The sequence below is a fragment of the Dama dama genome, chromosome 4, assembly GCF_033118175.1.
Source record: "Dama dama isolate Ldn47 chromosome 4, ASM3311817v1, whole genome shotgun sequence".
In the NCBI taxonomy this organism is placed as follows: domain Eukaryota; kingdom Metazoa; phylum Chordata; class Mammalia; order Artiodactyla; family Cervidae; genus Dama; species Dama dama.
In genome coordinates this window covers 20,152,303-20,178,496 of record NC_083684.1, presented here as the reverse complement: position 1 = coordinate 20,178,496, position 26,194 = coordinate 20,152,303, and the positions used below count along the sequence as shown (strand labels likewise).

General features: G+C 56.7%; 1 protein-coding gene across 2 annotated transcripts in view; it reads left to right on the top strand.

The window, feature by feature from the left end:
• Nucleotides 1–1,041: 1,041 nt before the first annotated feature.
• The window catches only part of CBFA2T3 (CBFA2/RUNX1 partner transcriptional co-repressor 3), an 81,084-nt gene continuing 55,931 nt past the window's right edge, over nucleotides 1,042–26,194 (top strand). For both annotated transcript variants that reach the window (XM_061138370.1, XM_061138369.1), the window contains exon 1: nucleotides 1,042–1,499. In XM_061138370.1, the coding sequence (XP_060994353.1) occupies nucleotides 1,163–1,499 (337 nt within the window). In that variant the 5' untranslated portion in view covers nucleotides 1,042–1,162. The remainder of the gene's footprint in view (nucleotides 1,500–26,194) is intronic.

The following is a 26,194-nucleotide window of genomic DNA, read 5'->3' as shown; positions in this document are numbered from 1 at the left end:
CATGGATGGGGTTCTCATTGGCTGCCCTGCGCCCTCTGCACTGCTCGGACTGCTCCCCATGGGCAGGAATTACCTAGAAATTCAACGCAGCTTATCAAAATTCATGAGCTCTGGGGCTGCAGGCTGCACACCTCTGGCCAGTCAGAGACCCTGAGCCTACACCAAGTTTGGGTCCCCAGGGATTGATTGACAGGCCAGTGGAGGGCAAGGGGCACGCTGTCTCCTTCAAGGGGTCTTCCCACGGTGGTCACCACCTTCACCAAGTGACTGCATGCCTGTGCACAGCCTCACCTCCTCTGTGCTTGGTGAGGGGTCTGGGACACCCGTGTCTAGTCTGAGAGGTGACCGAGGGCCCTGGCATGCTTTCTGTCATCCCTCAGACTGGGGAGGAGCCTCACGCTCTCGGCAAATTCCACCTGTGAGTCTGAATTGACTGTTCCCCAAGGTGTCCATCAGGAAATGGGGTGAGGGTCTCCAAGGAGACCCCAGCCAGGAGGACAAACTCAGAGAGGGGGTTTCCTTGCCCAGCCCAGTGGGCAGCACTTTCAGGGTGGGTGGGAGCCAGGACCTCCAGGCTGCAGGGGAAAGCCTGAGTGCAGGGGGCTGGCCAGAGTGGCAGGACAAGGATCAGACCAGGGCTGATCCAGAAATCAGGTTCAAGGTTACAAGTGAGGCTCACGAACAGCTGGCCCTGGGAAGACGGCCCTGGGGGAAGTCTGGCTGAGGTCAGGAGAGGGTGGAGACCCCTGGACCACCCCAGGCTGCAGGCTGGGCCAAGCCAGAGGGGAGATAGGCAGGCCGGACTGGGCTGGGAGGCTTGGCCAGGGTGGACATTGCCCTTCTGTTGTTGATCGGTGGGTGCCCTCACGCCCCCCTGCACCACCCCAGGTCAAGGAAGCACGCCCAGCGGGCCAGGCTCAGGGTGGGTGGAGTGTCACCGGCTGGGCTGGAGGAGGAAGTTGTTGGGAAGTCAGAACGGAATTGCCGTGAGGGGAGGCCAGGCAGGGCCGGGCCCAGATGGTTCCTGTTGAGGAAGCAGTGGGCACAGCTGCACGGCTGCTCCCTGGCCGGCCGCACTATCACGGTGACACAGCTGGCTGCCTCGCCGCAGGCTGCAGGCGACCTCCCCCACCGGCGCCTCCCCAGGCCCGCCCTGCATCACATGAGCCCCTGCGGCCGCCCGCCCCTTCCCCAGGCGGCTGCAAGAAGGCCTGAAGCAGTCTGGGGGACAGAGACCTCCAGTTCAGAGGAGCCCAGGCTGACTGAGGCCTGCATCTTTCTCTCGAGGGCCCACGAGGTTGAGAAGGGCATTGAGCGTGAGGCTCACCAGGCTCCATACCGCTGCCCACCACAGGGCTGCCCACCTCCCACCTCAGCAGGATTCAGATTCCTGAACCCACCCTCTGGCTCCATGTCCCGGGCGTCCCCCGTGCTGGACAGTGGGCCCTCGGCATCCACCAGCTGTTCAACACCCCGGGGTCCCAGGAAGGGCGGTCCAGGTAAGGGGACGGGACCGGTTTGGGAGTCAGGGGCGGCGCTGAGCAGGTGGCATGAGGCAGCGACATCTCCTTGCTGTGCTTCCCGGCCTGTTGACTCATGTTGGACATCAGCACAGCCTCCCGCCGGGCACAGACCTGTGCAGCTGGGGCAGGTGGCCGGGGAGGACCAGCAGGTGCCAGGCCTACGGGTGGGTGCCAGGCTTATGGGTGGGCCCCACCCAGAGGCAGACGCTGGAGGTGGAGGCTGTTCAGTGAGCAGGGCCCCAGGAGTCGGCGAGAAAGGTGGTGTGCAGAGCGCTGGGGACCTCCAAGACTTGGAGGTCAGAGGAGGAAACCGAGGCCAGATGGAGGGGCTGGTCCAGGGCCCCAGGAGCGAGTGGTGGTCCAGGACCTGCTCCGCCCCTACTGAGGAGCAACCTGCCAGGGCTCCCACCAGCGGAGCCAGGGAGAGGTGGTCACACAGGGAGGACCTCCAGGGGCTGCTGACTGGGGGGAGTAGGAGGCTGTGGGCCCAAGCTGCAGGATCACCTGCCTGGCTCTCCCGGGACTCAGGGGCCCGCAGAGCTGCACACAGGAGGCCCTGCTCACCAGCCATAGCCACGTGGCCATGGATTATAAACACAGATCTGCAAGTCTCATTGCAGTCGCCTGCAGAGCGCAAGCAGGCCTGAGTCACCCCAGCACCCCAACCCCAGACAGCCCATCTCCCCTGCAGAGGGACCACCTGCCCTAAGCGGGTCCCCACCTGCCCCAGCCAGGGACCTGAGGGCCAGCTCCACTGGGCACTCAGCACATCCAGGACTGGGGCCCCAGGGTGTGCAAGGCCCGCCTCTCCACATAGTCACTAGCTTGCTGCGGGTGATTCAAAGATGTTACCAGGGAGGTGCCAGTCACCGGCCTGGAATATGGCCACCCTGCCCTCGGGCTGACCACAGCCTCTGGTCCCATCCAGTTCTAGCTGCAACCACACAGCTGTCCCTCCTTCCCTGGGGTGGCCCTGCCTGACCCCCACTGTCCTGGGACCACTCGTCGCTCCTCACCTGGAATCAGTCCCTCTTCACCTGGGTCTCAGTTTCCTTGTGTGCCAGGCCCCATCCTTCGGCTCCATGAAAGGATCAAGAAGCAGCTTGTCAAAGCCGGGGAGGGGAGGGGGTAGCGGCCGTGGCTGTGTTCGGATGGATGGCGGCGTGTCTGCGTGGAAGGGGTCTGAGGCTGGGAAACGTGATGCACCTGCTGAGCTCACAATGTCACTCCAGGTGTTGGGCTGCAGGCCTCTGAAGCAGAGCCGCAGCCACCCCATCCGCAGCGCGTCTCACCTAGGGGGCTTCAGGGGGATGAGGGAAAGCAGTGGGCGTTTGGCTTGTGCGTCGAGCTGGGGGCTTGCCTGGGCACGGGGTCCCCGTCCTGGGACTCCGGCTTTTAGGAACTTGTGGCCCATCTTCGCTAAATCACCTGGCCCCATGGGACAGACACAGACACGCAGGGAGACATCCAGCTCCCCATGCCCCCTCAAAGGGGCAGATGCTGGGCTCCCAGGTGCCGGACATCTCTACCACAGGAAGTGGCAGGTGGGCTAGGCTGGAGTTCATCGGAGCCTGGGGGTCCAGGACAGGCCTTGGGTCAGTGGGTCTATCTTGCAGGCTTCCCAAGAGTCTGTGGAAAGCTTTGAGATTCCAAATGTCAAGTAGCACCTAAACCATTAAAAGAATAGTAAGTAATATCTTCTGAAGCTGAGTCTGTCTGTCGGAGAACATGCATGAACTCTGTGCTGCCCTCCTGCTGGTAGGAAGCGGGGGCAGGGCCAAGGGCGGGGGGGAAGACAGACACACGGACAGACCCACCTCTGCCAGTGCGTCCCCGAGGTGTGTGCGGCTGCAGCAGACAGAAAGGAACAATGCTGGTTAGGAGGTGTTCACTGCACTCAGGCTTATTAGGTGCCCGACTTCCCTGGCAGTCCAGTGGTAAGACTCCATATTCCACTGTGGGGGCTAAGACCTGCACATGCCACAAGGTGCGGGCAAAAAAAAGAGCCATTTGTGTGTGCTAGGAGCTGAACCCCACAAATGAGAGGTGGAGCTAGCACATTGGCAGTGGTGCCTCGGGCAAAGGAGGCTCAGGGACGGTGCCTGAAGGGGAAACTGAGTCAGGCTTGTTCATGTCACCTGAGAGGGACAGGTGGGACCCAGGTGGAAGATCTGCAGGGAGACAGGGAGTGTACTGTCACCAGAGGGTCCAAGCGACGCAGCTTCGTGGAGGGCGCCATCCTGCGAGCCTTGGGTCACCTGGTCACAGGGGTGGGGTTCAGAGGTCACCACTGTCACCAAGTGGTCTTGCCCTCCCTCCCCTGTTCCCCTCCTCCTGTCCCTGCCACCCCCCACCCCCAACCACAAGCACTTCTTTGAAACATTCTCTATCTGGAATCACCCTCTCTGCTGTATTCATTTCCTGGGAAGGCTGTAACAAATCACCACAAATGGGTGAATTACAACAGAAATCTCCTCCTTCCGATTCTGGAGGCCAGAGTCTGAAACCAGGAGGGTCGCAGGGCCGAGCTCCCTCCAGAGGCTCCAAGTGAGGGTTCTACCTGTCTCTTCCAGCTCTTGGGGGCTCCAGGCATCCTTGGCTTGTGGCCACCTCCCTCCCATCTCTGCCCCCATCTTAATGCGGCCTCTACTCCTCTTCTGAAAAGGACAGTGGTTTTTGAATCTAGGGCCACCCCATTCCAGGTGACCGAGCTCCAAATCCTGTCTGTGTTCCAGGCGGCAGGACTGGGGCAAACGAGCCCAGGGCCTGAAGGGCCACCTCCGGCACAGCCAGACCCAGGGCTTGGGCTTGTGGCCTCCAAGGGGTCAGGGAGCCTTGAGGGCTTCACTCTGCAAGAGGGGAGCCAGGTTATCAGAATCCTGCGTGTTCTCTGCCCCACTGCCGGCCCGCCACCCCACTTTCCAATCAGCCGAGGCCCTTGGCCACACTTTCAGGGCTGTCAGGAGACAGTCAGCTATGGACACTGGGAGGGCCCAGGGCGTCTGGGATTGGCATGTGCCTGGGCGGACGGCAGAGTCCACAGCCCCTCTGTGCAGTGTGGGACCGAGGACCAAGCCCCACATCCATCTGCGTCTCTGTGCAAAGTACTGCGAGCGATTTGTCCTTTGACTTCTGTACCATTGCCTCACGTGGGACGGCTGTCCTGTGCCTGCTCTGCTCACATCCTGCAGGGCTTACTTCCCTTCCCCAGGCCCGTCTCCACTTCTTGTTGACCACATGGTGCTGGGGGCTCCCGTGTCAGGATATCGGCTCAGGGCTGCTGAGCCCCATGTGAGGTTGTGATTGCTATCACAGAAGAAGATACCAAGGTTCCAAGGGGCACGCAACAGGCAAGAGCAGAGGCAGGCTTGGACCCGGCTCTAATGACCCTACAGAATGGATGCAGGGCCAGATGGGAGTGGGGGCCCATTACGGTGGAAGGAGCCCTGGACACCTGCTAGATCAGTTGGTCCTGGCAGGAAACCGCTTGCATGACCACTGGGCAAGAGTGCGGACAGTTTGAAGAGAAACCACTAACACAGATCAAACAGAGTCGCCTGGCCAGCACAGAACTCTGGGGGACACTCCTTGACCTGAGGGGTGGGAAGGGAGGAGGGGAATGAGCTGAGAGAGGGGCCAGGAGAGGAATGGAGTGGGAGAGCCCTGGAGAGAGGACAGCAGGACAAAAACCCATGTGTTCCCTCCATGCCCATCTCCTAGGGCCTCCTGACCTGCCCCAGGCCAGCCTCCAGAGCAGAGGAGCAGGAGTGCAGCTTGCCCCCATCCCCCCATGCCTCGGGTCAGGACCCACCATAAGTCTGGGGAGGGAGGGCTGCACTCCACCCCAGGTCCTGGGAGGAGTGCATTACCCCCAGGGTAAATGTGGAGCACTCTTTCCCTGAGACCTGCAGTTTCCATGCTGTCCCATCCCACAAGCCTAGGGGCAAGACTTCTGGGGGCAGCCGGCAGGAGGACTCCAGCCTCCCCACACATTAGACAACAAATCCAAACTTCAGAAGACAGAGCTGGGGATAGGAGTGATACCCAGGGGACAGGGTGCAATCCAGGCCAACTTACTGAAGGAAGTGGTCCCTTGGCGGGTAGCTAGAGGAGGCAAAGACTTTCACTTCTCAAAGTGTCTTGACTCAGAAGAAAGGCATCGGTGTTAACCTCTCACATCTTCACTTCCACAACTGCAGTGGTGGAGGACAGGCCAAGGGAGGGAAAAAAGGGGCCACTGCTGGACTCAGGCTTATTCACACAGGTAATGGGGCCAGAGGTAGGGCTGCAATGGCGCTAATCAAAATCTCAGCATTAAAACCCTTTGTACAGTCCCACTGGCACAGCCAGGGCAGGCAGACATCCTGGGGCAGGCAGTGACCAGCAAAGGATGGCCCAGAATGGAGGTGGCATCCATGGTAACCCCATCCAGGGGTCTTCTGGGAGTGGGGTGTTCACAGGTGCTTCTCATGAGGCTTTGGGGAGTCAACTTGCCATTCCATTGTTTACAAGAGTGAACTCAAGAAAAGTCAGGCCGGATCACCTCTCCTCTGTGTTCACGCCCTCTGGGGGCTTCCCCTGCCCCCCATCCCGTGCCCACCCCTCTTCCTTTATCCAGCTGGTGCATGGCCACCCCACCAACACCCCAGACCCCCTCCCGCCCTGGCACTGTTCCCTCCCCATGGGATCCTCTTCCATTCGGCCCCTTCCCATCCCCTCTTCATCTTTGCTCTGGTTACCCTCCCCTCACCCCCAACACGTGTGCTCAGTCCTCCTTTCCTGCTGTTTCCCCTTCACTTATTATCTGACGAAGGAGGCAGTTCCGTGTCTATTTATCCTGTCTCCCTGGTGTGCTGGCTCTGCTGTCTGCTTGCCATGGCACTCTCAGCACCCAGAGTGGTGCTGCCAGGATGCCCAGTACTGGGTGGTGAATGCATCCCGTGTCCAGGCACAGAAGCGAGTGCGCTAATCAGCACAGGGGCCCTGGAGAGTGGCTTGTGTTGGTCTCTAGATGCTAGATCACAGCTGCTGTCAGACAGGAGCTTAGGCCCAAAGACTGGAGTGACCTGCCAGGGGTCAGACAGCATGTGGCCCCAGGGCTGAGTTGGACCCAGGCCTGGGGACAAGACCGGGGCAGCCTGTCCCAGCCCCTCCCCACGGGCACCAGCGTTCCCTCCCCCGCAGCTGGAGGCGTGGACGGGGCTGGACCACCTGCCCTCCCATCTTCTCTCCCCATGTCCTCTACAGGGGGGCACAGGGCCCAGAAAGGGAAAGGGACTGCCAAGCCACAGAACACCCAGGCAGGTGGCTTATAAACAGCAGATGAGGAGACTGGCGGTCCGAGATCACGTGCCGGCAGGTTTGAGGTGTGATGAGATCTCCCTGGTCCACTGTGCCCCACCACCACCAAGCAGCGCTTCCAGGAAAGGCCCAGGGAGGGCTGGGAAAGGCCCAGCGGCCAGAGGGGGATGCCGACTGCAGGGAGGGCAGGCATCTCCTGCCATCCCGGGGGGTCCTGTTACCTTGGAAACACTGACCTGCTAACTATCCTCCGTCCTAGGGATGGAGGAACCTTTTTGTCGACCCCCATCCCAGCACCTACTCAGCCACAGAGCCCACCCAGGCCCATTCGTACCTCACCTATCTGGCCCGGAGGTCTGTGTCAGACACCCAGGGTGCACACACTCCTCCCCCAGTTCCTAAGCGGGAGGGGGGTGGGCCAGATGTGGACTCACCCGCCTGGGCCAACGTCTGAGCGGGAATCCCTCAAACGTGGCCACCTCTACTCTGGGTGGGAGCGCTTGGGTGTCACTGCCGGGGGCTGGGTGATCCTTCTGTGACAACGCAGGCCTGCTCCTCAGACAGCAGAGGCTCGGGGCCATGACCGCAGGGACAGAGGAGGGACCGCCAAGGTTGTTCCCCAAGGACAGTCTGCTCCCTGGAGGAGGAGGCAGGATGGGGGCAGAGGAGAGGGCCGCTCCATTCCAGAGCCCTTCTTGGCCCTGGGCATGGCTTCTGCCCAGTAACTCTTCGAAGGCATTATTGACCTGGCCGCATACATGGAGACAAATCAGAGGGGCCAAGAAACCTACCGAAGGTCACACAGCAGTCCCCAGCAGGGCTGGAGCCTCCCTGTCTGCCCAGCACCCTCCCTGGGGAGAAATGCACTTGGGCGGGGCCTCAGGAAAGGGACTCCCTTGGCACCCAGCACTCCAGTGTGGGAGCCACACCTGGCAGCCCAGACCCTGGGCTGAGCCCTCTGAGAGCCCACGGTGGGGTCTGCTGGCTCCATTCCACGGAGCCCGGGGCAGGTGTTGCCGGCACCCCAGCTGACAGCTGGACAGAGCACCGCCGCTGCTAATGCCTGAGAGCAGCCCACCCCGGGCCACGGGGCGAAGCCCTGTGCTCCTTGCTGCTCTGCAACTTTCAGAAAAGCAGGCAAGCCTGCCCCAGGTTCATGCCTGCCCTTGAAATAAGCTCGGGTTTTCTGAGGGCCACTCCATGCAACTGAGGGCTCATGGGGCAAGGGGGACTCTGACTGTGGCTTTCACCCTGCAGGTGCAGCAAGGGTTCCCTTCCTGAGAGAAAGCTCCAGGGGGCTCAAGCCTGGGGGGCTTACGGCCTGGGGGAGCTGGTGGACGAAGGCACACATGTCAGACGGCAGAGGGTTGGGCCCCACCTGCTCACGGCCACAGGAGCCACACTGATGGACTGTCGTTGCGCTAGAGACATGACCAGTGTTCCCGGTGCCCTTGGCCCGGTGGATGGGGAACCAAGGCCTGGCCCTCATGCTGGCCAGGGGTCAGGGAGGCCACCCTGAAGATGCGCCCTCCAGACCTGTCTGCTCAGGTTGGACCAGGTCAGAACCAGGAGGGGAGGGCCAGGCTGGAAACCAGCTCCATCACTTGCCCAGGACCCCACAGGCCTATCTTCTCGTCTATGACGTGGGGGTGGCAGCCAGACCCCGAAAAGCTGGGGATGGAGGGGGAGGACCCCGGCACCCACCCGGCCCAGCCCACCTTTCTCACCCCTTGCAGGATCCTGGCTATGACCCCCTGTCTGTACCCGCTCCCCGGCCAAGGCCCCTGGCGGGAGTGAATAGGGGCCCTGTGTAAGGAAGTGGGGATTCACCCGCCCTGGGGCTCCCAGCGCTTCCTCCTTTCCTCCCAAATCGGGGTGCATTTTGAGTGCGTGGAAAGCCCCGACCTCACAGGCCCTGGGAGGGGGCAGCATGGTGGGAGGGAGGCCAAGCAGGAGGGGCTCTGGGACGTTTGCCTCCAAGGCCAACAGGGCCCCTCAGAAAGTTCAGGGGCGGGGGCTGTAAGGGTCTTCCCACAGCCGGGTCCTCTTTTGAAGACAAAAGGTCTAGGGTTCCAGCCTCGCTGTGAGCAGAGCGACAGCACAGACGCAGGAACCCCAACACCCAGACTCTAGACCTCAGAGAGATCACACTTTACTGAGGGGTCCCAGGGCCCACCTCCCCAGGACACTGCCCGCCACCCCAGCCCCACTGCTGACCGCACACCCACTCCTGCCAGGCAGCGCCTCGGCCTCTGGGCTAGGAGCCTCTCCGAGAGGCTCCATGCGCACAGCCCTCGCCTCTCCCCTCCTGTTTCTCAGGAGGCCTGGACAGACGGATGCACAGACAGACGCTGTTCCACCCCTCCACCACCACAGTGTTTTCTAGACCCAGGGTCAGGACCCGATATTCTAAAGCAGGTGACAAAAAACTGCAAGTCATAACAGTATCATTCCAGTTCGTAGGCCCCAGGTGCACCCTGCTCTATCCTCTGAGGCCCAGGAGGCAGGACAAGGGACTCTGCTTGGACCTGGCCCCTCGACCAGGGCTTCCTCGTCTGCAGCTCGAGGGGCTGTCCCCACCTGGGGGGCTCTCCAGGCGGGGGCTGCCGCTCGAAGCTGCAGGGCAGAGAGCACAGCTGGCTGGAGGGGAGATGGGAGCAGGCAGCTTCCTGTGGAAACCGAAACTGCCAGGTGCTTCCCTCCCTCCCCCGGGGACCAGAGACAGCTGGACGAGGTCCTGCAGCCCTGCCCTGCCCAGCCACCTCCCTTTCAGGCAAATGTCCACGGTCCAGACTCTGCTTCTCACCGGTCACTACGGCGACGCACTTCCCTGAGCCCCTGACCCGACCCTCAGCACAGATGAGACCAGGTGGCCCTGAGGCTCTGCCACCCCCTGGGGCTGCCCGTCCAGCTGGAGACACCCTGGCATGGGATTTCAAAGTCTTTGGGCAAAAGCAGGATGCAACAGATACCTGAATAATCTCTAACTTGAATACAAGTGAAAATGATAACGTTTCAAGTAGATCAGATTTAACAGATTTAAAGCTGACTTCTCTGTCTGCCAGAATATGAAACATTTCACATGCAGGCCACGTACAGTTTCTACTGCACAGGCTGCTGAGCCTGCAGGACCTGGGAGACAGAGGGACCAGCCTGGTCGGCATCCGCGGGGGGCCCCTGGCATGCTGCCTGCTCCTGCCATCGGCCCACTTTTCATTTAAATTATGAAATAATCTGCCCACATCAGGAAAGCCCCATCCCAGGCAGGGGAAGCAAACTGTCACTTCGTCCCAAAGCTGCTCCCTCACCACACTTCTTCATAAAAATGGAGTTGCTTGTAGATCCAGCGCCCCCTGCCCCGGAGGCTGCCCCTCTGCCCCCACCCTGGGAACACTGAAAGCCAGGCTGCAGGTCCCGGACCCAGTTCAGGGTGCCATGCGAGGTCAGTCCCCCAAACTCAGCTCCAAATCCTCAATGTAAAATGGGGCTCGTGTTGCATGTCAGCACCGGAGTCACCCACCTGTGGAACCGTCCAAAGAACTGTTTTATCTGTGTGTGTCTTTCCCAGATAGGGTGTAATTGTCTGTGTTTTAAATTGCTACATAGAAGTATTGAGTTCTGTGCATCTTCTGCAATATTCCTTTTTCTCCCCACGATGATAGAAAACAAAGCATCAGTGCAGTCGTGGCCGCGTTGCCTGGTGGCCCCCTGAGCCTGGCAGCCAGAGGGTGGGCTGCAAGGTGACCCCTTGCAGCTCCTGTTGAGAAAGGCCTTTTGTACAGTCACATGTCCAGTGCAATGTTGGGCATTTCAGTAGGTCATGAATCCTTGTGGCTGCTGGGGAGGCCCCACCCACAGAAACTAGCGTGGGCAGAGGTGGGAGGCAGGGGAGGGACACTGGCATCTGACCATCGAGCCGGTGGGGGCCTCGGTCCACCTGATCCGACCTTTTCGGCTGTATTTTCTCTACATCTGAACATGGGCTCAGCGGTCATCTGGGTGAGGCTGTGGCAGGGAGTCTGGCTGTTATGAACAGAGGAGAGGCTGGTGCGGTCTCCCTCGCTCTGCACCATCCCCTCCCCAACTCAAGCCCTGCTCCAGACCTTCAACGTGAGGCTTGGGTGGTGGAAAGTCCTGGTGTGGCTGCCAAGCAGCAGGCTTGAGGTCTCCGAGCTGGGAAACCCCACTCCAGGAAGCTAGAAATGGCACTCTGAGCAGCCCCTCATGACGTTAGAAGGAAGAGGTGGCTGAGGGGACTTTGGTATCTGCCTGTTGGCCGCCTGAGCACCACCCCCCGGGCCTTCCCCAGACAGCACCGCACAGAGGTGGCCGTGGCCAGTCCTGGGTGAGTCAGGAGACTGCACTACTGAGCAGACACACCCGTGCACTCCTCAGCGAGGCCAGGAATACATGACAGGCCGTGCTGGAGCCCAGGCCTGGTGGGATAGCTCCCGCTGCGGAGGGTGTGCAGATGGGCTGTTGCAGTCAGGACAGGGCCCGGGGGTAGGGGGGCATTTGTAATAATAGTGGCACATCGCCGAGCTCTCCCTGTTCCCACAAAGGAGACGTGTGAGCACCCCACTTCACTCCCATGGCCCTGCCATGTACTGGACGCCAGGGTCTGGCTTCCAAGCCAGGAGCTCTGAGGCTGGCTCCGTGACATTTGGCTGGCATGTTCCCTAAAATGTTTTTGAACAATCAAGTCCCCTATAAGGTGCTGTTTCTCACAAAGCGGCCTCACCCAGCTCAGTCACACCAGCCCTGGGCTGCTGCTTTTGTGTTGGGTATGAACAGGGGCTGTAGCCGCTACAGAAGCTTTGGAAGGTGACAGCTGGCTTCACCCCACATGCTGGCCGCGAAAAGAGTGACCTTAACACTCCTGCTGGCTAATGCGTGTGAGATGTGCGGTAGCGAGCAGGTGCCCCCACCCCTTGGGAGGAAGCAAGACGAGGTTGCAGGGGCCCAACTGGGGCCTCCGGGTGGGCATCTCACTGCCACTGCTACTGAACCAAACTTGGGTCCCCTCGCCCACAGGCTGCAGAGCCTGTCCCCTGATGCCGCGTTGTGATGAAGGAAAGCACCCTGTTTATTATAGGTGGTGAGCAAGGAGAGCGAGCAGCTCAAGCTCAAAAGACCCAGACTCGCTGATGGCTTTCAGGGAAGGGGTTTCAGAGGCTAGGTGAGGGAGGGGCTGCAGGGTGTCTGCTCAGCTGGTGCGCAGTTCTCAGATTGGTTGGCATCAAGGTGAAGTTCCGAGCATCATCAGTCTTCTGGTTTCCACCTGGTCTGGGATCTATGCACTTGTATCGGGAGGTCTTGAAAACAACTTGAGAATGTGTGTCAGCGTGCATGCGTGTGTGCATGTGTGCTCAGTCGTGTCTGACTTTTTGTGACCCTATGGACTTTAGCCCACCCAACTTCTCTGTCCATGGGATTTCCCAGGCAAGAATACTGGAGTGGGATGCCATTTTCTTCTCCAGGGGATCCAGGGATCGAATATGCGTCTTCTGAATTGGCAGGTGGGTTCTTTACCACTGAGCCACCGGTGAAGCCCATGTGTGTCAGACCTTTATCCAGATCTTTCAGGGAAGTGGGAGTTCAGTGACTCTGCTCTGTGGCTGGTTTATAGTCTAAATTGTAACCAGTTTCCAAGCCCAACAAGAATTATTTTTCTCTACATCTTCATATTTCATGATCATTCGCTCTTGAGTCAGACTTTTGAGACTCAGGGTGGCCTGGGAGACTAAAGCCAAAGTCGTTTATTTCAAAGAGCAGCGATCTTGGGGCCTGTTTGTGATTTCACCAGCATCTTCCTAAGAGTGGGCGATGGTGCCGACTGGCCTGTTTGCAACATCTAACATTGTGTTTAACATCTAACAGGTCGTGTGGTGTAGCGTGTCATGTTTTATGCTGCACATGTGCTCAGGGCTTATTTTCATGGAAACCCTGAGGCTGCGGCTGCAGGTTTAGCACCTTGATTGGTGGAAACGTTGCCCCAAAATCAAACTGTCCAGGCCCAGACAGGGAAGCCTGGCGTGCTGCCGTCCATGGGGTCACAAAGGGTCAGACACGACTTAGCGACTGAACAACAAGACTGACATTTGTCAGCTTTAATTCAAATAAGCATGTTATTAAATGACTCAGCTCGTCTCACTTTGGAATTCCACTGCTAATGTGCATGGATGGATGGCAGACGGGTGGGTAGATGGGGAGAAAACGAAGGAAGCCGGAAGGCAGGTGAAAGCAAATTCTTGAAAAGTTTCTTCTGTGAAGAGGATGTCTATGTCTGGGTCATTGCTGAGGTAGCCGGCTGGGAGGCAAAGGCGACTCAAGGGAGGATGTGGGTGATATTCCATCCCGAGAAGAGAGAATGCCGCCCTGAGACCCCTAAACATAGTCAGTGAAGCACAGTCTTTGCTATGAGCACAAACGGTTTGTAACTTGTCGGTTTCCTGCAAGTTAACACCCAACTTACAGCATCTGGGGCCCAATCGGTGTCAATAGAAAGACATCCAGGCCCGTCGCGGGATGCCCACTGACCGTGGAAGCCTGACTGGACACAGGAAATGAGACCGGCGTTTCTGTCAGAGGAAGGTGAGGAGGAGAGGAGTGTGGCTGGGTTTTTATGCCCTGAGGCAGAGCCTGCAGAAGAGACTGACTGTTCACCGGAGGAGGAGCTCAGGAAAGGAGAGGCAATAGGAGGGAGCAGACCACAGGCCTGGAAGTCGAGGACCCTAGGCCTCCCTCACGCTCCTTTGGCCAGGTCTCTGGAGAATCTTAGACGCATGTCAGTTGGGAAGACCCCAGCCACAGACCAGACCAGACTGCCTGCTATTGTGACATCAGGCTCTGCCGGGCACCTCCAGGACTGAAGGGGATGCTGAGGGCAACCATGCTCTGCGGGCCCAGTGAATGTCACCCCTGAAAGGTGGGTTCTGGAACCTGGACATATTTCAGTCCTGACGTCTGGACCTTCAGGAGCTTGGCCCCTGGCTGAACTGGTTGCAGGTCACCTGGGAGCCTGCACCCCTCTCTCAGCTCGAGGCAGGCATGGCTCATCGATCCCAGTAGCTTTCTGTGGAGCGTGGATGAGGCCTCAGCATCACTCAAACAGAGTGCTCCCAGGGCCAGTCCTGGATGGTGGTCACACACTGTCCATGGGGAACAACTGTCCCCTCATCCACAGCTGGTACTTTAGTCAAATGGGATGAAAATGTCATGACCATGTAAAACTGGGGCAGAGGCTTCCTCCACCAACCATCGCTTTCTCTTTGAGTCTTGTCTTCGGACCACATTTGGTTTGGATCGCTCTGTCCTGGGCGATGGGTCTCCTTTGCACATGGTTTTATGTCAGGTTTTAGGAAGCCCTTCATTGGAAAAGACCCTGATGCTGGGAAAGATTGAAGGCAAAAGGAGACGAGGGCGGCAGAGGATGAGATGGTTGGATGGCATCATCGGCTCAATAGACCTGAACTTGAGCAAATGCCAGGAGGTAGTAAGGGACAGGGAAGCCTGGCGTGCTGCAGTTCATGGGCTCGCAAAGAGTTGGACACAACTGAGCGACTGAACAACAACAGAATTAGGAAGCCCTAGCGTCTATGGGGTCGCACAGGGTCGGACACGACTGAAACGAGTTAGCAGTAGCAGCAGCAGCGTCCCCAGAGCACGAGGATATAGCTACGTCCCCACCCCCACACCGCTCAGGACAAACTCTCAGACAAGATGTGAAAGCTCTCTGGGATCCGTTACTTCATCCATGAAAAGTCAAATTTCAGATAAACAATATTTTCATATACGTATGTCCCAAATAATTCCTGGGAGACACTTATACTGAAAACTATTCACTGCTTATCTAAAATTCAAATTTAACTGAGCATCTGTATTTTTATTTCCTAAATCTGGCAACCCTCCCCATGAAGGATTTCAACCCTATCTCCAACAGGATTGCATTCAACTACAAAGAGCAGAAAAGCCAACAGCAGTAGAAACAGGGTTTGTTTGTCTTTGTCCATGTAACAGAAGCTCAGAAGCAGGTGGTCGAGGCTGGTGCGGCCATCTAGGACACAAACTACTTTGCTCTTTCTATTCCACCTCCACTTACTAGTGGCTTCCTAGCTGCAAAGTGGCTGTACCACCTCCAGGCATCACGTCTGCCTCCCAAGCAGGAAGAAAGAGGAAGAGAGAAGATGCAGAGGACAAAACTGGACCAGCCCCTTCATATAAGGAAAAGCTGGCTTCTGCAGAAGCCCCAGGCAACAGACTTCTGGTTTCGCCTAGGACAGGGGTCCAATCCCCAGTCTGACGCGCCTTCCCAAACCAGGGCTTTCTGACTTCTCATTTCACACCTTCTCTGCAGTTTTCAAACAGTCTCCGCATTCAAGGCTCCACCCTCTCACAGCCCGTCCAAGTTCACAGCACCTGTCGCGTGCCCTTGGAGCCTGGGTGCAGAGCCTGCCCCTTTACGGATGGGAAAGGGTGGGCCCCCATGTGTCCTCTGGGGCTGCACTGGTCTCTCCCCCTGCCCCCACCCTGGTCTCAGATCTGAGGAATGGAACTCCCCCCTACTCTCTCGGGGTCCTTCTGCAAACAAACTAGTGAGTAGTGGCCAGGGGCTCTGAAAATGTGAGTGTTCCCGTGTGAGAATCCTTGCTTGTCCACCTCTGCCACCCTCCCCTCCTGCTTCACTCCGACGCCCCCCAAATAGAACTTCTCCTTTCCCTCGGAGCAGCCCAGTTCCCCATTCGCGGCCACCACACTGCCCTCAGCTTCTCCCCGAAGTTTCAGGTTCTGAGAGCTATTTCAGGTCTTCCTCCCACCCGCCTGCACCCCGGCCCTGCCTCTCTGCATGGACTAGCCACATGGAACTCCCTTCCCCAAGCCTCCAGACCCACGGCTGTCTGTCCCACCTGCCGTGGTGGGGAGAGACTGGACCCCGGCCCTCACCTGCCCCCTCTCCTGGGAGCCAGGGGTGACTGTGGTTCAGAAGGTGCCTTAGTTCTGGGTCTGCTTTGATTTAAAAACAGCTTTCTTGAGATAACTCACATAGTATACAGTTCACCCAAGCAAGGTGCCCAACTGCAGTGGCTTTTAGTCTGATCACAGAGCTGTGCAACTGTCACTGCCATCTAATTTTAGAACATTTTCATCTCCCCTAAAAGAACCCCTGTGCCCCTCAGCAGTCACCCTCACCCACCCCTGTCTCCTCCTGTCTCTCCATCCGCCCACTCTGGACGATTCACATCAATGGGATGCTGTGATGCACTGCCTTTGTGTCTGGCTCCTTCATTGAGCGCGATGCTTTCAGGGCTCGTCATTCCTCTTTCCGGAGAATCCTATTCCGTTGTTTGGAGTGTGTGGCAGCCTGGAGAGAATCCAGCCCACGCCTACACGCTGTGTGTCTCGGGCAGGGAGAGGCTGCCCCTCTCTGGGCCTCAGCTCAGATGAGGTCCGCTGCCTGGGCCTGGTATGAGGATTCCGTGGGGGTCACAGGTGAAGTGCCCCACGAAGGTGAGAAATGACCAGCCCTCCCTGCCGTAAGCATCTGTGTTCCGCCCACTGTATTTGGATCCTGCCCACACCCTCCCTTCCCCAACACCCAACTGTGTCCAGACTCCAGGGTGTGGGTGGGAGAGGGGCCATCTCTAGAGCTTGGCCCATCCTGAGCAGGAGTGTCAAGTAGACCGTGGCTGGGGCTGGGGGGAGAGGTCTGTGAAGGACAGGGAGCACTGGTCAGCACCCCACACACTAGCTCCAGGGCTTATCAATCCCCAGCCAGCCTGGGCCCACACAGGAATGTGGGAACAGTGGCACGTCCCCGGGCCTGGGCGTGGGTTTGTCCCCTTCGGGAGCTGAGGTTTTGCCTCTTACACAAGAGGAGGGGGTGGGGCTGACTGGGGGACGAGGCATGGCCACCTTTGTCTTCCGGCTTCCCCAGGGCAGACCGGGGAGGAGGCAGCATCCCCTCATCTCTGGCAAGAAAGCCCAGCTCTCCCGCAGCGCTAGGCAGACCTGGCTCCAGCTCCATCCAGCCTCAGAGCTGTTCCCAGACCAGCCCTGTGGGCAGGAGGGAGGGCAGCCACACACCGCTCCTGTCAGACCCCTGCTGGGCCAGCCTCTTGGCAGGAAAAGGTCTTTGGGGGTCACATCCCCCTTCAGACTCCTGCAGTCCCAGAAATGAGATGGCCTGAACAGAAACAGCCAAGGGCCTGGCCTGGGCATGGTTCTGCCTCTCTGTGAAATCAGCTCCAAGGTCTGTCATCTGTATGGGGAGCCGCCTCCCCAGAACTGGGGCAGCAAGGGCCTTCTCAGTGCCCTCTGTTGAGGGTCACAGACAGAAGACAATGGGGGATGCCCCAGGACACACTCTGGACAGACTGAAGGACAGAGAGGACAAAGGGGGATCCAGTGAGCCTGGTGGGGGGAACCCCGTCTCCAGGCACACCCTCCTTGCCTCCTGCCTCATCTTCTGTTAGTGCCCCTGGGGGAAGGAGGGAGCGTTTAAGGGATGTTTAGGCACAAATGGGGAATAGGTAGGGTTTTCTCTGTGGGTGAGGGTGGTCCTCTGTCAGCTGCTTATTCAAGGGCAACACAGAAAAGCAGTGTTGGCAGAGCCTGTGTGTGGGTCCTGCATGCTCGTACCCCAAGACAAGTGGGCGCAGGAAGCCACAGCCATGAGTCAAGGGGAGCCTGCCTCCTTGAACACATGAGCAGCTGCGATGGGACTGTCATGGGGGTGCTGGAGGGCATCCCCCCAACTTGGGAAGGCTTCTCGGCAGATTCTCAGGCGGAGAGGAGCTTCAGGCAGGAGGGTCCACATGGAGGGAGCTACGGGTGTCTGAGGGGCCGCGCAGGAGGCAGACTTTGTCTCTGTCGGGAGTGATGGCACCAGGCCCCCTGCAGGAAAAGGCCTGCGGATGCCCCTGTTCCAGGGGTAATAAACACCCGTTTCAGTGGGAGATGTGTGTGGGCTTGAGATGGCCCAGCTGGGCCTGCCCCGGGTGTGGAGCCGCCGTGGGCGGGCTGTTCTCACCCTGTCAGGCACAGAGCGCAGCTGCCGCCAGCTGCTCCCAACACAACTCCCCGTGTGCACGGCCAGGGGCCAGGGCCAGCGGAGGCCAGGGCGTGCAGTAAGGGTGCCAGGTTTGCAGGTAACAGAGACCCCACCCAGGAGCTCAGGTAGGACCCAGGTGTGTTGGCTCAATAACGGGCTTCAGGAAGGATGGGGTGGGACTGGCCTCAGGGGCCCTGGGTCAGCCAGCACATGCTCAGGGCAGGCCCTCTCGCCTCTCAGAGCAGATGGCCCTGGGCAGCTCTGAGAGAGCCTCCTGAGCAGAGCAAAGAGAAAGTCCCCAGTTCAAAACATCCCAGACAAGGATCGTGACTGGCCCGGCCAGGTCACATGCCTTCCTCATGGCCCAGTCTGTGCTGCCCACGGGCCTTCTGAGCTGGGTATGGCCCTGGGGCTTGTGACCAGAGCTGGGGGTGGGCTGAGAAGCCACAGGCCTGGCATGGGGCAGCCATCCTAACCATAACCTGCAAGTGTACTGTCAGAACTAACTGCTGTTTTCCCCGACTTAAAATGCTAAGATAAATGATAAATCCAAACATGCAGATAAGAGAAAGGAAGGTGAAGATGAAACGAGAATAATGAAACCTCTCAGAGAGTGGCATGAAGGTTAAACAAGGTCACGCAGAGTCTTTCAACAAATACTCTTTGAGGGTGTGGGCCTTTCGAGGCCCTGGGGACTTGATAGTGAACAGACAGACACTCCCTGCCCCAGGGGAGAGAGGCCAGGGAACAGGTAAAACACAGGTAAACATGCTGGACTGCAGTGATGGAAGGACAGATGCCTCGTGAGTTCACAGGAGGTCCACGATGCTCCTGACAGAGGCTGGGCCTGGGCACAGGCCTGAGAGCAGGCAGCAGGGGCGCTGAGACACAGGTGTGCCCAGTGCAGGGTGCGTGCCCTGAAATCTGATCGCTATTCGTGTTTTACTGTGGTCAGACCCTAGGCGATGGAATCTAGTGCTTGGGGAGGTTTAGCAGGAAAACCTTGAAAGTGGAGAAAATTATTACATGTGCATATGCTTTTTTCGGGTGGGGTTGGTAACCACTTCTGACTTTCACTGTTGCACTGTGACGTTCATGTAGGAAACATCCTCTGGTACACCAATATGTGTGTAGGGATTGCTGGTCTGTTTACGGCTCTGGGTCATTATGGTCAAAATGTTACACGGCCTGTTTACCAGCACCCTCACCCACACTGAACATGTTTATTTTTTAAAAAATATTTTTAAAAAATTTATTTATTTGGCTGCACCGGGTCTTAGTAACCTCATGTGTGATCTAGTTCCCTGACAAGGGACTGAACCGGGCCCCCTGCATTGGGAGGACAGAGTCTTAGCCACTGGGCCACTGGGGAGTCCCTGGACATCTTCATTTTTCAATGTGGCCATTTCTCCGGGTAGGGAGCTTATCTGGCTCTTTAGCCAGCAGTCCTGAGGTCACCAGTGAGGGTCAGCGTTTTCCTACAGCCTTGGGGTCTGGAGCACTTAAGAGAAAGTCTGTGAAAACCTTCCTTTTCTGACTTCATCGAGAATCCCTCAGAGAACTGGGTGCAGGAAAGAAACTGCTGCCGTGACTGGGTCTGACCCCCACAACAAGAGCCTGCCTTGCAGCTGTGTGACTGATGTCACGCCCCCGGGCAGGATCCACATCTGGGTCTTCCTGGGCCTCCCTCGGTGCTCAGCCCTCAAGAGCCGCCTCCGTCTTGGTTCCTCCCCACAATCTGGAGGCCCATGGACCGCCCTTCCATAGCCTCCTTTCCTATGGCCATCGCCCATGGCTTGGCCAGGCTGCTAGATGGGCAGGCCACGAGGTGGCAGGGTGTGACCGGCCAGATAACAGGGCAGAAGTGAGCAAGGTAGGGCGGTGCAGCGAAGAGGGGCCCAGGCTGGAGTTGGGAGGACTGTTCTACCCCAGCTCCCCCACCACCCTTTGTGGGTTCTCAGCCTCCCTGGGTCTCCTCCTCTGCAGAAAGCTGCCACAGGGGTTGTTCCAGGGTTTGGATGAGAGTGCATTTGAAGTGCCCAGTACTGCCCTGCACAGGTGGGATGCCAGGTGGCTGCTACCCCGCCACAGGAGAGCACCTCTGGGGCCACCTGGCCCAGGCTGCACTTAGCCCAGTTAGGAACTGGGGTTTTAGCTGCCTGGATTTGCACACAGGATAATTAATGGCTTTGCCTGCAGAACTTGTCTTTCCAATTCTCACAAGGTGGCCACCATCCTGATATCTGACAAGGGTTGGCTTAGGTAAACACAGTGACCTGGAGTCAGTGCTTGTGAGTCCCCAGAGGCATCTCCCAGGACTCCAGGACTCTGAGGAGCCCTGGGCCAAGTGGAGGGAGCCCCATGGAAGAGTACAGAGTCCAGCCTGGCAGGGGTCCATCCAGCGTCTCTGCCCAGCAGGCAGCTGTCCTTGCGCCCCGCCCACATCCTCTGTCCCTCCTCGGCCCCGCCCATGCCCACGCCCAGCCACGCCCACATCCCCTTGTCCCCGCTTCTGCGCACACCAACTGGCTTGCCACCATGCGTTCTCACCACCCTCATCTGTGTTCCCTCTGCACCCGACGGGGAGGACGCAGGCGGGGTGATGGTCCCTGGAGCAACGCCGCAGAAAGGGACAGGAGCTGCCGCATAAATCCGTGTCCTCCCACCTCTCTGACCCTGGGTGGACAGCTGCTGCTGCTGGTTCCCTCCCTCCCACTCCCCTGCCCTGCCTCCTGGCCTTGACCAGACACCCTCTGGGGTTACCAAATAAGACAGTGCCCCATTTCCCAAAGCCTGTCTCTCATTCCCAGAATCCAGGGAGGAGTTGGTTTAGGCAGCCCACCTGCCAAGCTGACCCCACCTAAAGGGAAGGCCTGATCCATGGGAAGCCTGCCTGTGCATGACTTGAGACTGCTTTGGGGTCCTGTTTCCCACAGTGTGGCCTTAGGCCACCCCCAGCCCCCCAGCATCATGTGGTAGAAAGGGCAGGTTGGTAGTTGATTAATGAAGGCTGGGGCCTGCCGGCCTTTCTAATCCCACCTTGGGGAAGGAGCCAGCTACGGGGGCTCTGGAGCCTGACCCAAAGGGAGACATGAGTAATGGTGATCTCATCTTTATTTAGAGTTTTGATACTTTGCTCACACAGATTTTGTCGTTATTTCTAATATTTTAAAATATTGGGTTAGAACGTGATTTATTGCAACCACTGAGTGGGGTCTTTTGATGCCCCTTAAATTCTGCCTCTCAGGTCCCCATCCCAGGAGACTTCATTTTCACAGTCACTCCAGGTGATCCTAATGTACATTAGAGACCCTCTGCATCAAGGGTGATACTTAATAAGCCAAAGCAGCCCTCAGATGGCTGAGATCAAGACCGCCTAAAAAGTAAGGCATAAAGTCAGGTGTGTTTCATTGCAAGAAGCAGACTCAGTAAAACCAGCTTGAACAACAAAGAAGTATTATTGCACTAGAGTTCCAGAAGCAGGGTGGGTTTCAGGGACAAAACAGGTTGCTGGTTGATTTGGCAGCTGAACAATGCTCTGACTGGCCCTATCCCCTCTATCTGTCTGCCCCACCCCTGCATCAGCATCACCCTCAGTGCTGGCCATTGGGCCCCCTCCAGACACAGCAGTACCAGGAGCAAGGACACAGCAGGTTCCTCTTGGCACGTGAGAGAGAGGACAGTCCCCAGAACCCCCTGTCTGCACATCCCATTGACTGAAGTGGGTCATAGGCTCACGTCTGAGCCAAGAAGGAGCTTCTTTCTTAACCTGTAGAAAGGCTGGGGCTGGCCAGGCTGGGTCCAGTGCTGGGTGGTATCCTGGAGTCCTGGAGGGATTGTGGGCATGTCAGGACGGAGACCTAAAGTGGGAGCGGGGGAGTTGGGGTCGTACCTGGAAGGTGGAAGAGGAGGTGAGCGACAGCATTCTCCATGGACACCCCAAGAAGGTGTTTCAGACATGGTTGACAGAGCCCCTTGGTGACAGGCAGAGCTGTCCTGGGGGTTGTGAAGGCAAGCACCTCTGCCCCCCGATACAGCCACACCTGCCTTCCCTGACTGTCTGCTGGGACCCTGCACAGCTGCGCTCTGCAGACCTGATGCCAGGCACACAGGATGAGCTCCACGGCCCTCCTGCTTGGCCCTCCTGCTGTGTCTGTGTGGGGCTCTAGGTGAGCCTCCCCTTCTGCAGGAGGAGCCACCCCTGGATCCAGGTGGGTTGGGGAACTGAGAAATGCCCCTGGGTCCAGGCACCTTCCTGCTGGAGCTCAAGACTCTTTCTGCTTAGGCTCTTTCCCTGCCTTTGTGGTTGACTTAAAGCCACAGAATCTGGTGCCCACACCAGCTCAGCTGATGGCCAGGGCAGGACGCCACCCACCTGGGCCCTGGTGCAGTCCCTCTTCCCAGCTTCCTTTGCACAGTCACCCCTCTCTCACGTCCCCAAAAAAGGTCAGTACCCCCTGCTGGGCTTACCCATGATGCCTCTCTGTCTCCCTGCTTGCAGCAAACAAAGCTTCTTGCAATTCAGACTGTTTCCAGTCTTTGCAACAAAATTGACGGAGGCCCATGAATTTGTCAGCTGACAGTCTTTAAAAATCATTCTTGTTTGACTGGTCACCCTGAGGTCCGGGGCAGAAAACTAATGGAAGGAGGCCACGGTGGTGTCACTAGAGCACATGAGCCTCTCGTTATTGTTCAGTGGCTCAGTCGTGTCTGATTCTTTGTGACCCCCATGGACTGCAGTATGCCAGGCTTCCCTGTCCTTCACTATCTCCCAGAGTTTGCTCAGATTCATGTCCACTGTGTCAATGATGCTATCTAACCATCTCATCCTCTGCTGATCTGTTTACTTGTGTAACTGGGGCTTCTTATAGTTTCACAGTAAAAATCCGTATAGGAATGGGATTCGAGTTGTACTCCTTTTCTTGGAAATAAGGAATATGTATGGGTGGATACACACTGCTTCCAAAAACCTGCCCATTTATTAGGCATTTCTAATAAAAAATTTACCTTTTATGTTTAATAATTCTCAAAATGTGTAATAAATTCACATTATTTTTATCAGCTACACACCACTTGTAATTAAAACAATAACCCAATGTAGAAGACAAACTTGAACACAAGAGAATGTTTAAATCTTGAGATCCCAATGTCTTTACATACTTTTGTGTGATACAGGAATCTAAATAATTTCAAACTGAAACTAGGGCAAAATTCTGTTGGGCAGAATAGAAACATACAGTGAGGGAGGGAAGGGGCTATGTGAAAAGTCAGGCATCAGAGAAGCAGAGTCTATATATTTTGGAAAATAGTTCTTTATTGGGTGTGTGTCTTGCAAATATCTTCTCCTATTCTGTGGCTTGTCTTTTTATTCTCTTAATAGTATCTTTCACAGAAGTTTTAAATTTTAATGAAGTCAAACTGACCCAATTTTTCTTTCCTGGATCATGCTTTTGATACTGTATCTAAAAGCTCATTGTGTCAGCTTGGAAGTTGGTGAAAATTCAGATGTTAAAGAAGAGTTAGTTTGTGGATTTTTAAGTGGACAAGGATGGCTATCAAAACATTATCACTACTAGACCAGCAGATGCTCTCTTATTTTGAAATATCCATACTTAACAGTGCGGCAGATTTTATCCTCTTGGCAACTATTTAAACTTCTGGTGAAGATTTCTACGTACAACAGAAATGTATTTGAGGAAGTCCGTCATCACTCCGAATTATTTTGTCTTGTTCTAATATTTATTTATCCTGCTGTGCTGGGTTTCGGTTGCCACACGTGGGATCTTCTCTCCTCCTTGTGGCATTCAGGATCTTTAGCTGCAGCTGTAGGACCTAGTTCCCTGACCAGGGATGGAACACGGGCCTCCTGCATTGGGAGTGTGGAGTTTTAGCCACTGGACTACCAGGGAAGTCCCAGAATTAATTTTACAGACAAGTGGTCTGCAGTGGCTGGATGCCCAGGTTGAACTGGCATGGTGGGACTCCAGCTTTGCCAAAGACCCAGGGGCTGTGCGGAGGCCACTTCTAGGCTGAGAAACCAGCCCAGGGGAGGCAACAGGGAGCCCAAAGGGTAGAGGCTGTGAAGCATTCAGCTTCCACCCATGCAGCCACTCGGAGCCTCTGTCCCTCCACCTGTAACGTGGGGGCTCCAGGAGCATCTGCCTGACAGCTGAAGGAGAGTTAGGTGCTCAGCTCAGTGCCTACCATCAGCAAACCCTCCTCAGTGTGACAGCTCCTGCCATGACTCACCATGACTGTTGACGAGGTCAAACTGGCCTGGCCATCCCTCTGATCACTCAGCGCAGGCCTCAGTCCTCCCAGGCGGGGACTCAGGAGCCTTCGGGCTGGCTCCAGGCCTGAGCGTGTGGTCTCTGATTGCTGTTTTATTCCTGGTGTTTTGAGATGTGCCACATCTCCAGTGGTGTTCAATACCCTGCTTAAATCAGTGATGTTGCAACTGGTAATTTAACACAAAGAACTGACAACCATGTGCTGTTTGCAGGGGATGAGATGCAGCAGACCCCAGGCTAGGCCCAGCTTCTGCTAACGCTCTGTGAGAATTCGGTGTTGTCAGTTGGTCCACCTCCCTGCCCAGCTGAGAGCACCAAGGTGGGCTTCGGGCTGTCTGCTTGCTGCCCAATGCCCCACCTGGCCCACTGGTGGCTTGTTAACTTCTCTGAAATATAGAGGCATCTTAGGATTATAACTGGGAGAGCATTCTCTTTTCTTAATGGTGCATGAAGTGAGGAGTATCTTAACATCAGTGATGCTTCAGAGTTCATGAAATAAGGGAGCTGGTATCAGTGAACCCTGGTGTGGGAAGTCTGGGACTCTTACTTTTAGATCCACATTCTTCTGTGACCCGACTTTGCATGAAATTTTCCTTTGGTATCTCCAGTCTTCTTGAAGAGATCTCTAGTCCTTCCCATTCTATTGTTTTCCTCTATTACTTTGCACTGTTCACTCAAGAAGGCTTTATCTTTCCCTGCTATTCCCTGGAACTCTGCATCCTTTTCTCCTTTGCCTTTCCCTTCTCTTCTTTTCTCATCTATTTGTAAGCCCTCCTCAGACAACTACTTTGCCTTCTTGCATTTCATTTTTGGGGGGATGGTTTTGGTCACTGCCTCCTGTACAGTGTTATGAACCTCCGTCCATAGTTCTTCAGGCATTCTGTCTACCAGATCTAATCTCTTGAATCTATTAGTCATCTCCACACACAAGTTCAGGACCATCTGCTCCACCCTGGGACAGGAGGGGTCCACACCTGATCACATTCTGAAAGTCAGGGGAAGGGAGATGCCAGAAAATTGTGTTCCAAGTAATCCTTCACCACACTTCTCTTCTCTTATCTCCACAAGGATAGAGACGCAGGAGGTCAGGGACTGGCAGAGGCCACACAGCTAGTTGGTAACCCAGAGACTCTGTCCAGTGCCCCTAGGAGTGGCCATGAGGATGAGGCAGGGATGACTCCCTGCCCAGAGCCTTGCATTGTGTTTCCGCTGGCTTCCTTGCCCCAGTGATGGGGGTGGGGGTGGGGGTGTGGCTCACTCAAGGAGAAGGTTGTTTTTTTCTTTTTTCTTTTTTTTTATTAGTTGGAGGCCAATCACTTCACAACATTTCAGTGGGTTTTTTCATACACTGACATGAATCAGCCATACAGTTACACATATTCCCCATCCCGATCCCCCCTCCCACCTCCCTCTCCACCCGATTCCTCTGGGTCTTCCCAGTGCACCAGGCCCGAGCACTTGTCTCATGCATCCCACCTGGGCTGGTGATCTGTTTCACCATAGATAATATACATGCTGTTCTTTCAAAACATCCCACCCTCACTTTCAAGGAGAAGGTTGTTTTTTGGCATAGTGCTGTATTTTTGAACTTGGGAACTGGGGACCTTGGATCTTCACATTCAGATTTATGCCAAACAAGATGTAGATCAGGGCTCTGCTGTTTCGAGTTCTGGACCCTCTGTCTCCTAAGACCGAGACTCTGGGACCCCCAGCTTGTCTCGAGGAAACAGTCTGTGTGGGTTGGGGGAGGCCGAAAGGGGGAATGGCACCGATTTAACCAAAATATACTAACCGGGCGGATGCATCAGATATGCTGCAAAGCACTTTAGGGAAAGACGCAAATAGGTGCCGGGGGTGAGGTACGGTGAGGGCTGCAAGGCAGAGAGAAGGGGGCGCACAGAGGCCAGGGCAGCGGCTCGGCAGTCCTGCAGACTGAAATTAAACGAATGGGATGCAAATAATGCAGAGCACAGGCAAAGGCCCCAGGCCAGAGGCTGCGAGCCCGGGTCCGGTGTCCCCGCACTCCTGCG